The sequence below is a fragment of the Lutra lutra genome, chromosome 16, assembly GCF_902655055.1.
Source record: "Lutra lutra chromosome 16, mLutLut1.2, whole genome shotgun sequence".
NCBI classification, from domain to species: domain Eukaryota; kingdom Metazoa; phylum Chordata; class Mammalia; order Carnivora; family Mustelidae; genus Lutra; species Lutra lutra.
Genome location: NC_062293.1, coordinates 39,839,649 through 39,851,970, shown reverse-complemented (window position 1 = coordinate 39,851,970; position 12,322 = coordinate 39,839,649). Strand labels below are relative to the sequence as shown.

The following is a 12,322-nucleotide window of genomic DNA, read 5'->3' as shown; positions in this document are numbered from 1 at the left end:
AGGCTGATGATTCTGGGTGGGCAACCCGCATGGAGGAGACATCCCCCTTGAAAAGCCATCAGGAAGTGCCACATATCCGGAACCATGGGGGAAGTTGGTGGATGATTGAGATTCTATTTATAAACATTCTGTTTGCACACGCTGGTGATGCAAGTTAGGTACAAGCAGATGCCAAACAGATCACGTATATAGATTGTGATATAATTACGGAAGTCAAAGTCATTCAAAGCATTACCTTCTGTAATTTAATATTTTCTCAATCAGTGAATATAAAAAGCATGATAGCGTTCATGTGGGGGGAATGACGTCTGAGAAATGTCAAGATGTTAAAAAGGCATCTGCATACTTCCAAAGGGTGGGAGACGGTGGTCTGGATCAGAGCTTCTCATCCTAGAACATGAGTCAGCCAGGGACTCCTGTTACAATGCAGATTCGGGTTGGGCTCTAGATTCTGCATTTCTGACAAGCCTCAAGGGGATGCTGGTGTGTTGGTTAGAGGACCAACCTCTGGGGAGCAGGACTCACAGGACAGCATTGATGGGTTAGCAGCACACACCAGATCTGATGTGATTGACTTCTGTCCAACTGTCCAGCTCTGGGTCTCAACCTTAGAGTTAGCTACCATGGACACCTTGGGCTGTTCTGGACTTTTGCTCCAGATTCCCTTCTCTCTGTTTGGCCTCTCACCTCCTTATGCCTCACACCCTCTCTAACTCCCATCCTCTGCATATCCGCCTGGCAGCCAGGCCCGGGACGAGGCCCAAAGGTCACCTTCTCTTGGAAGCCTCCCCTGATTTGCCCTTTTCCTTCCTTCTGGAACCCATCACCTGCTCCATCTATCCTTAGCAGTTAGAGCACTTGATGACATTTAATTGTGTACATGTGCCCAGACTGCAAAGTCTGGCAGCCCGCAAGCAACGTGAGGGTTGTTGGATCAACGCATTTCTGTCTCCTCTGTAAAAGGAACCCTGGAGATAGTCCCTAGATCGTGAACTCTTTGCAAACCTGGAGTGCGCCCTTCATGCGTATCCCTGAGGGTATGGCACACAGTAGGTCGCCTTGGCAATTTACCAACTAGGAGGGCATGAGCTCTGAGGTGGGTCTGCTTCATCTGCATACGGTCAGCCGGGCTGCGACGTATGAGTAGAGCAGGTATATTTTCTGCATGTATGTAAGGCAGTTCTCAGAACGGCGAAAGTCAGTTTTCTGGCTGCTTCATGGATGCTTGCCTCCAATCGTGCTTCTGACTCGTGGTGTCTTTTCTCCCGATTCCTGGGCACCTGTGGAGACCCCTCCGCCTGCCCCATCCAGCAAAAAGACCCCCTCCGAGCGTGAGCCCGGAACTCCAGCTGGCTGCTGCACGTCCCCGGGTTCCCGACTCTCGGGATTCCTTCCGGGAAGGTCCCCAGCACCAGGCACCATGACAGGAGTGCTTCCTGGGAGCAGAGATGTCAGAGAAACCATAGCAACCATCGGCATCCTGTCTGGCTATGTCCCATTTATGACAGGAGATAGAAGTTTGCTATTCCTGATAGGCGCTCAGGCTTTCCAGCTATGCAGAGAAGTTCGGATCGTTTTAAATTTAATTTTAATTTTTATCAAAGCAATGTATGTACATAATTTAAGAAGCCAAATGATTCCACAAGGCTTTTAATGAAAAACAGCAGTGTTGGCTCCGCCTCTCCCCGAGCCCCAAGCCCCAATTTTCAGACAGCTACTTCCAACCAAAAAAACTACTTCTTGTATTTACTTGTATTTACTTTCATATTGCATTGGACATCAATGGCTCGGAAGATACTTCTTGGTTTTAAAAAATTGTAGGTATTAGCCACCAAATTCCTCCCATGGGAGGTGAGGACGTAGACTTCTTCTGGGAGGGGTGGTCTGCTGTGTTTCTTTTCTTTCCATCCTCCTGGAGACGTACACGATATTTCGGTTAAGCCAGTCTCCAGCTTTTACAGAACTAGGTAAATAGTATCCACACCCCAGCCTTGTAGTATCTAAAGATTTCGGTCTTTTCTTGTAAAAGTCTTTTGAGTTTCCTGTTGTGTTTTCTTTTTCTCTTTGGTTGTTGGTTTTTTTTTTTTCTTTCTTTTGTTTTGTTTTTTAGTTTGCTAGATATCTATCACAGAAGTGGGGAAAAAAAAAAAAAGAAATCCAAACTCATAGAGACAGAGGAGTGGTTGCCAGGGGGTAAGGGTGAGGGAAATAGGCAGAGGTTGGTAAAAAGACACCAACTTTCAAGATGAATACGGTCAGAGGGTATAATATAAAACATGGTGACTATGGTTGATAACACTGTATGGTATAATGGAAATCTGTGAAGAGAGTAGAATGTAAATGTTCTCGCCAAAAAATATATTGTATACATTAATATATGTATATATTATATTAACATGCAAATATAATTAATATATTAATTATGATTATAGCACCATTAGATACATGTAATTAATATTATATTAATATAATATATGATATATGATATAATATATTATGAAATATTATATAGGATATATAATTAATATAATATTAATAAATAATATCAATATATTTGATCTATGTATGAAATTATATGATATACATATGTGGAATATATATTTATATATGTATGTTTAAAGATTATTTGAAAGAGAGAGAGAGGGCGTACATGCAAGCAGAGGGAGGGGCAAAGGGAGAGGGAGAGAGAGAGAGAGAATCTCAAGCAGACTCGCAGCTGAGCAGGGAGCCCCACCTGGGGCTTGATCTCATGACCCTGAGATCATGACCTGAGCCACAACCAAGAGTCAGATGCTTTACTGACTGTACCACCCAGGTGCCCCTGGAATATATTTGAAATCAAATTCTACCCTTATGCTTCATTTGTAGCTTGCTGAGTAGAGAATTCTGTCTTAGAAAAGAAAGATTTCCCATCCCTCCTCTCCGCCCAGTGTCCTCTGGTTTTAATCGCATCCGCTGAGCAGTCCCGGCTCGTGCTGAGTGTAGATCTTATGTAGGCGATTTGTTTTTTTCTCTCCAAAAACTTGGAAGGTTTGCCTCATCTCTGTTAGCCTGAATTCCTCGAGGATGCCTCTTGGTCTGGGTTGTTCTGTGGTCGGGACTTGGTGAATTCTTTAGCCAATACTCACGTAATTCGGCTGGGAACTCTTCGTGTCTTACTTCTCTGCCAACGTCTTCTTCTCCATTCTCTCTGGTTCGTTATTCTAGAACTCTTTGTAGGAGCGTGTCGGACTTCCTGGATTTACCCTCTCATTTTCATATCTTTTTTCTCTCCATTTTCCATCTGTTTGTCTTTTCATTTTACTTTTCAGGAAATTTCCCCAATTCCAACCCTTTTATTATTATTACTTTTTAAAAATCTAATCGTATTTTAATTTCTAAGAGTTAAAAAAAACACAACTTTTTCTTTGTATGTTACTTTTTAATAGCATCCTATTTTAATAGCTTGTATTTATGGATGCAATATCATCTCTCATCTCCTGAGAATTTTTAAAAAGTGGTTTGATGTTTCCTTCTGCTCTCTGCATTCATTTTGTATTTATCAAACACTCATACAGTGCTCAATATTTTTCAGGCTTTTTCTAAGTACTTCATAAATATTAACTCATTTCAGTCTTCCTAACAACTTCTCAGAGTAGATAATAATATTATTCTTATTTTAGATATGATGGAATGCAGAGTCAGAAAGGTTAAGTAACTTGCCCAAGGTCACACAGCTGGTAAGTTGTATAGCTGGGATTTGAACTTAGGCTCTGTCTGACTCTAAAGCTTATGCTTTAATCATTATCTCTATTTCCTCACAGTTTCTTTTTTTGTTTGGCTGGTGTGGTTCCTTTCCTATTAGTGGCTTTCCTCAAAAGCCAGATGTTTTGGCTGTCCACTCATAATGAAGAGGGACTTAAATGCTGCACAGTCATTCCTGGGTGTGGGAGGACTTGCTAAGGGACTTCCCTCTGGGAGGGTATATAACCAGGCCATCATGTCTGGGGATTCCTGACTGTTATTCTTCTTTTTTTTTTTTTTCTAATATTTTATTTATTTATTTGACAGGCAGAGATCACAAGTAGACAGAGAGAGAGGAGGAAGCAGGCTCCCTGCTGAGCAGAGAGCCCGATGTGGGGCTCAATCCCAGGACCCTGGGATCATGACCTGAGCCAAAGCAGAGGCTTTAACCCACTGAGCCACCCAGACACCCTCCTGACTGTCATTCTATGTGGACCTTTCCTCATGAGCCTGTCAGTCTCTCCAGAAAGAGATTCCCCCAGACTTCCATTTGGAGGTGGTAGGGTAGATTAGGATGGCTGGGGTCTCCCTACTCAGTAAGCAGAACCTGACCTCCTCTCTCTGTTTTCATGCTTCACCTCTGTCTGGTTTACGCATGCCCAGAGCCGGTCTGTTTCATCCCATCGGGTGCTGGGGTGCGGAGAGGTACTTGTCTAGATATCTGAGAGACTTAACAGCTCCTTTTACAGGCTTTGAACTAATCCTCCTAGTTTTCCCTCTCTCTTATCCCTGTCTTCAGCATTGTCTGATGCCTCCAACTCTGATGCCTTGGACTCTTTCTGGGGTTCAGTGGTGAGAACTGTCTGGCTTTAGTCGGCTTTTCAGTGCAGACCCTTATCCCTCAGCTTTGTCTGCCACACGCCGAGTAATTACTATCTGCCTTCCATCTTCCAAAAACTTGCTGACGTTGACTATTGCCTTCTTTCCCATCCTCTCCGTCATGTGTGTTTATACTTAAAAACAAAAAATAAAAAACAAAAAAACCAACCCACGATGGCCATTAAGGTGGGGTGTATGGAGGGAGCCTCCAAAAACACTTCTGTCCAATCTACTGTGTTCAACCAGAAGTCCAGACTGCCAGCTTCCCCAGAGTTCAGCAGACACATCATGAGCTCCTTTGACCATGCCCAAAGAAGGGAGGGAGATGTTTGGAGTCGGTCTCTGGGATGTACACACTATTGGACACCATTTTTACCCTGGGAACATGAGGTGTCCATCTGATGCTTTCAAACTGGGTTCCCTGGAGCCTTAGGGTTCCTTAGGGTCAGCCATAGTGAGCAAGAGACAATCACATCTCCAGGTGAACCAGGGCAGTTCTACCTTTATCTGTTCTATATACTGGGGCTGTGATAAAGCTTTTGTTCAATACAAGGATTCTGCTATTGAGGAAAAAAAAAAAAGAGGGAAAAATAGAAAAGGAAAAATTTAACAGACCTATCATTATCTGCCATTCTCTCTTCAGAGATGTCACCTGGACCATTTTTTTTCCCCTGAGCTATTTTCATGGGAGTTCTTTTACAATCACATTTTGAACATTAAAGGCACGTAGTGAAAGGAGGATTGCTTTTGGGTTCGTGCATGGGTTTTTAGCTTGGTTCAGCTAGTTAATGAAATGTGTGTTCTTGGGAAGCTTACTCAACCTCTCTGGGCTCCAGTTTCTTTATCTCATAGTGGGGATTGCAACACCTGGTTAGGATGACTGAAAGAGCTTGTGGGATCGAATGTTCGGGGCACCTAGCGGCCACTCAGGAATGCCAGCTTCTCTCTTGCCTGGACCCGTCAGTGTGCACAGTTCAGGGCTCCCCCCTCCCTCCACGAATGTATTAACCAATATTTACTGCCCTGGTGTGCATCAGTGAGCCAGACAGTCCAAGATCCCTGACCTCTTGGAGCATATGTTTAAGCAGAAGGGGACCGACAAATAATAAATAAGTAAATCCCATGGTGTCTTTGAAGGTGACACATGTCATGGAGAAAAGGAGAAGCAGAGGAGAGGAGGAGGGGTGAGTCATTGAGGTAGCCCTCCGTGAGAGGGTGATCTCTGAGCCAAAACTTGGTGGACGTGAGGCAGTTGGTCATGCGGATCTGAGCAGAGAGAATTCTAGGCAGAGGGATTGGAGAACGCAGAGACCCTCAAGTAAGAGTGTTCCTGGAGCGTTCAAGGCATCCCAGGGAAGCCAGCGTGGCCAGAGCCAAGTGAATAAGGGGACAGAGTAGGAGGTGAGGAGGCTCGTGGTGGATTAAGGTACCAGATATTTACCCCCCATTAAAGCATAGACCCTCAACACAATTCCTTTGCTCAAAGATATAATATCAGGTTCGTTTTTCCTTCCTTTTTTTCTGATTGATTCAACAATCATTTATTGCATACTTAATTCATGCTTTCCACTGTCCTGTTCACTTTTTAAAAATGTTTATTTTAGAGAGAGCACGCAGGCACGGGGAGGGACAGACGGAGAGGGAGACTCTCAAGCAGACTCCCCACTAGGCACAGAGCCCAACGCAGGGCTCGATCTCAAGATCCCAATGCAGGGCTCGATCTCAAGATCCCGAGATCATGACCTGAGCCGAAATCAAGAGTCGGACGCTCAACCGACTGAACCACCCAGGTGCCCCTCAGGTTCATTTTTTTAAATACTAGGATTTGGAGAAATTGAGGCAAATTATATTCAATAAAAAGTGTTTTTGCAGGGGGTGAATGAAGGCAAGAGGGAGAGGAGAAAGGGAGGAGGCTTATCTGTGGTCTTTCCAACTTTTGAGCCTATCTCTCTAGAATTTGAGTTCATTTAAGAACTCTCTGTACACCAATTCCAGTTTCCTCAGAGGTGACCCATTCTTTCCTCAGCCCTACCCTCAGCCCTACCTCTCCCAGCATGGCCCTTCATAGGGGCTATCTCTTGGGAACTCCTTCCCCAGCTGCCATCCACCCAACCTCAGGACTCTTGGATCCTTCTATGATTTCACTCCCCTGGTCACTGCTGATTGGTCCACACGTGGACTCCCAACTGACCAATGGGCCAATGATTTCCTTCCTTTTTTTTTTTTTTTTTTTTTTTTAATAGGAGACCCAGGAGAGAATCAGAATAGTCTCTCACTGGGGATAGGACATGTAAAATAGAAAACTATTGGCGGCCATGTGTGAAAAAAAAATATGTGTGGAAAGGACCTGTCTGTAGTGAGAAGGAATAAAGTGACTCAGAGAGAAGAGAGGCGGGAGAAGCAGAGCCCCGAGGGCACCTGAGCCCTGGTTTTTCTGATGCTGCATCCTTGCTCGCCCGCTGTTTGGCTGTTGAAGCTTGCCTTGGATTCTGGGGGCAATACAATTCCTTTTATGCCTAAGCTTGTTTGAATTTGGTTTCTCTCGTGTGCAACCTAGATAACCCACTGCCTATGTCTTTTATCTTTTGAAGTTACTCAGAGGCATCGACACAGAGTTTCATTTTTAACAACCTCCCACCTGCCTTCAATTTAATTTCCTTTAGAAAACGCTAGCCATGAAATCTGCACTTCTCCAGTCCAGGACGGTTTTTCTGTCCTCGTTCTATTTTGTGAGCTCCTCCGTGAGAAAGGTTTCCATGGTCAAAGGCATTTGGGAAATAAAGGCTGCCTGCGATATTCCTACTCAGATGTTCATGACGTAGCATGTTTAAGAATCCCCACAATGAATAAATGTGTTTCACTTTGTCTAAGCAGGGTCCTCAGATCCTTGCTATTCCTGTAACATGGAATATCCCCAACCTCGACCTTCCACAGGGCCCATACTGATGAGGTCCCTATGGGACAGATCCCGTCTTCTTTAAAATGGCACAGTTCCGGGCCCCTGGGTGGCTCAGTGGGTTAAGCCTCTGCGTTCGTCTCAGGTCATGGTCCCAGGGTCCTGGGATCGAGCTCTGCATCGGGCTCTCTGCTCAGCAGGGAGCCTGCTTCCCCCCCCACCCTCGCCTGCCTCTCTGCCTGCTTGTGATCTCTCTCTCTATCAAATAAATAAAATCTTAAAATAAAATAAAATAAAATAAAATAAAACAAAATAGCTTCGTTCCAGGGTGATGTGCATAAGGTTGTTTGGGCAAGAGGGCATCCTGGTATGGTGTGGTGTGTTGTCAGCCTGGAGGAAAGGATACTTGATAATTCTCATAGTCATCTTGCTTCACTAAGTGTGAGCCCATAGGGCTGGGGGAGGGACTCAAAGGGGGTACCTTTGTCAAAATCACTCGGGCATCAAAGGTCCTCCCTGTCTGCCAGAATTACACCCGAAGGAGTGGTTCGCTCACTGCTCCCTTAAATTTCTGAGCAATGAAGCCATCCATGAAGAAACGCAAGGGTGTCCCAGAGGCTCTGCTTTGAGCAGAATGAGATTCACGGATGTTGAGTTACTTTAGGATCTCTGTTACAGGACTGGGATATTTAGCATAGGCTCTGGCTCTGGGACAGTTTGACGGTCCCGCCCCCCCACCATGGTCATCATTATCACCCTTCCACTGCCTACAATCTGCAGAGAGTTATCATGTGCTTCCTTCAGCCATCCCCCAAATCTATCAGTTTATTTGTGTGGTTGACCTCTATTAGGCATGAGGACATGGAGGCCCATTCACGTGTCCTCAGCCACATAGCTGGTAAAGGAAGAGCTGGGGATTTCATCTTGGGTCTGACTCTGTAATGGCACTTTCCTGTCCTACTACACTGCCTGCCATCAAGCTGTCTGTGGCTACTCCCTCAACCACCATATTTCAACTCCTCTCTTCTCCGCCATCACCCAGGTATCTCCAACAAAGACTTGGGAATTGAGAAGAGGCAGAAATGCCAAGGAAGGAAGATGGTGTCTGTGGGGCCACAGGGTTTGGAGGTCCAGAAGGCAGCCTCCCTCTTGAAGATCATGGCAGGACTAGGCCTCATGGTGCCCAAAGTCCTTTGGAGCAAAGAGCAAGGAGCAAGATGGCCATGCTTCCTCAGGTGGCCTCACGGACAAGCAACTCTCACCTGTCAGAGTCTACCTCTCATCCTTCAATAGGTGTGTACCCCTCACTCCTACCCCAGTGGAGCTCACTCCTCACTGGCCCAGGACACAAGAGGTTTTGAGGTGACCAGAGTGTCCAAGAGGTGCTCATTGCTCAGTGACTTCTCAGCCTGAAGAAATGTCCAGTTGAGAGAGCCTGGATGTAAGGATTCAGGCCATCAGGCTGGGTGGCCAGGATGAAGTCGCCTAACCTCAGCCTCTTTCCCTGGTAAGTGGGGATAAAGGGCCCTCTCTACCCCTCATGGCCTTGGTGTGGGGGAAGGCCAGAACTGAGGAATATTACAGTCCCAGAAGACTGTGGAAGCTGGCTGTAGAGGCAAACATCCAAGAAACCGACAAGAGCAGTCTGAAGCTGTGCTCCTCAATGTGGTAGCCGCTAGCCACCCCACAACCCATGACAATTTAAATTAATCAAAATGACATGCTATTAAACGCAGTTCCTCATTCCCATGAGCACATTTCAAAAGCGCCCTTGTGGTGACTGGACTGGACAGTGCCCCTAGAAAGCGTTCCCTTCATTTCTGCAGAACGTTCTATTGGACAGCACCGACTAGTCTCTCCTCTAACCAGTTTCTTCTGGCCCCTGCCCTTGCTCTCAGTCCCTTTTTCTTCATGCAGCCTCCTTCCCCAGCCACCTAGCCCCGGAGGCCATGGTTTAAGTGAGGGGGGCTGGTGGGTCGTAAAGGATAGCTCAAGCTACTGGCAGGAGCAAAGCTGTCCTCTTGTGGGTTCTGTGTGGTGCTTGGCTGCCTACTGAGATGATAAGCTCCCAAGAGGCAGGGTCTGGTGTCTTCTGCCTCTCTGACCATGCCCTACATGGTGTTAGGCACACAGCAGTTCCTTGAGCATGATTATGGTCCACTGGGGCTAACTGGTGGTCAGAAAGCTTGAGTCAGTAGAGCCCTGGCTTGGCCATGACTTTCCTGCGTGATGTCTAGCAGCTCACCACACCAGGCCTCAGTTATCCCTCTACCAAGGAGCAAGGGGATTGGCTGGAAGAGATGATCTCAGAGCTCTCCTGCTATATCCATCTACGGCTTCAGGAGGCAGAGTGTGTATTCCCAGAGGGTAGGTCCTGTGGTTGGAACCACAGGGGCTATCAGAGGCCAGTGCTCCAACCTAAGGTCAGACCCCACAGGGAGCTGTGCTGTGTAGAGAATGTGTGACGAGGTGCCTGGCATTGTGTGAGTGTGTGCATGTGTGGGTGTACATGTTTGCTTTTGCTCCCAAATCGAGGGCAGGAAATCCACCATCACCATGCAAAGATAACTAACCGGTAGTCAGAGTGTGGGTATGAGGTCTTCAGGACCTATTTTTATTGACTGTTTCTCCCTTTTCCACAGATGGTTCGGTGAGCAAAGATGTTCCAGTGTCTGCAAGGCAGAGCTTCTTTTGGGAGACAAAGACCCAGTTCCTAGGACTCAGGGCTGTTTACAGATGCCCATGGTCCCAGGACACAGACTGGTCTCAGGGATGTTCTGGAAAGCCAAGCTCTGCTGGTCAGTTCTCGGGGATGCCAGAGCTCAGCACAAACCCAGACCACCCTCTGTTTGCTGGAAGGCAGGGGCACTGAATTTAAAGAAGTGGATGGAGCCAACCAGGCATCTCCTCGGTAAGCAGCAGATGGCCTGGATTCAGCCTGAGGTGAGCCACCAGAAGGCATTGTTGGAGTGATGTGTGTGGCGACCATTTTACTCCGTGATTGTAGGAGCAGGAGGACCACCACACAGTGAGGGAAGTGGTCATGCTCACCTCTCCCCACAGGGAGATCGAGCGAGAGTCATGGAAGGAGAGTGGTGGTGGAGGGAGCTTAGAATTTGTAGTCAGTCATTCCTGGGGTGGAAGCATTGGCTGCTCTCAGATGCCTGGAATGCCTGGGCATGGTCAGGGCCAGAGCTCAGGATTGGGGGGCTGCTCCAGGAGTCATGGGGTGGGGGTTGGAAGAGGTGGGGGCTGGGCTACTTGGCCTTCACTCACCTCAGCTCTAATCTGAGGGCCCAGGGTGTCCTTCTTGCTAGAATCTTCTCTCCCTTCTCCTCTCCCATGGAGGCCCCTCCCCAGGCTTATCCTTGACCCCCTTCCACACTCCCCACTATGACACCCTGAACACAACACTACTCTTGCTTTGGGTCTACTTTGCAACCATGTCCCACTCTTGGGCACCTCTTTACTTTCTCCACTTGGGGGAATTCTAGAAGCCACTAGCATCCCTAGGCTTACTGGCTTTATCACTCCAATCTCTGCTTCCCTCACCTTCTCCTCTGTCTGATCTTCCTGCACCCCTCTTGTGAGGACCCTCCTGTATAATCCAGGATAATCCCAAGACTGTTCAAATGCCCGGGGCACCACGATGCTTTCCCTGAACACCCACCACCCCACCCCACCCAGGAGGAGGCCGCTGTCCTCCTCGTGCAGGTACACTCATGTCACACTGGACTGTAATCGTGTGTCTCCTCCTCTAGGCTGTGGTCAAGGACCTGGTCTTTTTCACCTTAATGTCCTTACTGTGGTGCAAAGCCTGACATACACATGGCTAATGAATAGTTTGCTGAATAAATACACAGATGAATGCGTGGATGAACTTACTCAGGGGCCTGTACACACAGGTTCCCCCAGGGGCTCACGCAGGCCTGGTTCCAGGTCCCTGAGTCCATGCCCTTTGGCTTTCCAACCCAGCAAGGTCCTCCACCTTCCCCTAGTGGGAAGAGATGTTTTCCCTTCTGCTGGCCCTCCTGGCTGGGTTGGGGTAGTCAAAATGGTTGGAAGAGGAAGGAGATGGTCCATGTCTTCCTCTTCTCCTGAAATCAAGCCACCTGCCTGCACAATCATATCTTTTCCATGCCTCCTTCCCAACAACCCCCTCAGCCTATCTGCCTTCCCTTTCCAGTATTCCTGTCATCTGCCCCTCTCCCATCTACTGAAATCTGAGGAAGCCCTGAGTATCACAGTCCATGAGGGACATCCCTACTCTTCACCTCTATGTTGTAGTCCTGCTGATGGAGAGCCGTCCTTCAAAACCCAGGCCAAGACAGCCCACCCAAAGCAAACCGATCTTTCAGAGTCCTGTACCCCTCTGCCATCACCCACAGCCCCGGTCCCCGTACCCAGCTCACCTGTCTCTCCCCAGATGGGCAGGTACTCATCTTGCTGAATGTCCAGCATGATCTCCAGCCCGTTGCCTGTCCCGCCCTTGACTGTGGTGAGCAGAGGTTTGCCATCCTCGCCTGAGTTAAACATGTAACACTTTCCATATTTTGTAAACACCTGAGGGAGAGAGGAGAAGGAGAGAATCACATGAGTGACTTCAGACTAGAGACTGGTGAGACCTAAGAGGTGAGATGACATCAGGCCAGAGTCCCAGAGTCCCCACGGTCCGTCCCAGTCAAGCCCTCTGGAGGAGCCATGATTCTTCACTGTGGCTAATGGCCTGACTTTTGCCAAGCAGGATTCAGGTATCAAAGAAAAATATGGACACATTTTGGGGTTTGTTGCGATGGGATCTGGTGTCTTCTCCCCCTGGGCACC

The 12,322-nt window shown here is 47.5% G+C and overlaps 1 protein-coding gene across 2 annotated transcripts in view; it reads right to left on the bottom strand.

Annotated features, from left to right (window-relative positions):
* ASIC2 (acid sensing ion channel subunit 2) overlaps nucleotides 1-12,322 on the bottom strand; it is a 1,015,092-nt gene that overhangs the window by 78,694 nt on the left and 924,076 nt on the right. For both annotated transcript variants that reach the window (XM_047708911.1, XM_047708910.1), the window contains exon 2: nucleotides 11,911-12,061. In XM_047708911.1, the coding sequence (XP_047564867.1) occupies nucleotides 11,911-12,061 (151 nt within the window). The remainder of the gene's footprint in view (nucleotides 1-11,910; nucleotides 12,062-12,322) is intronic.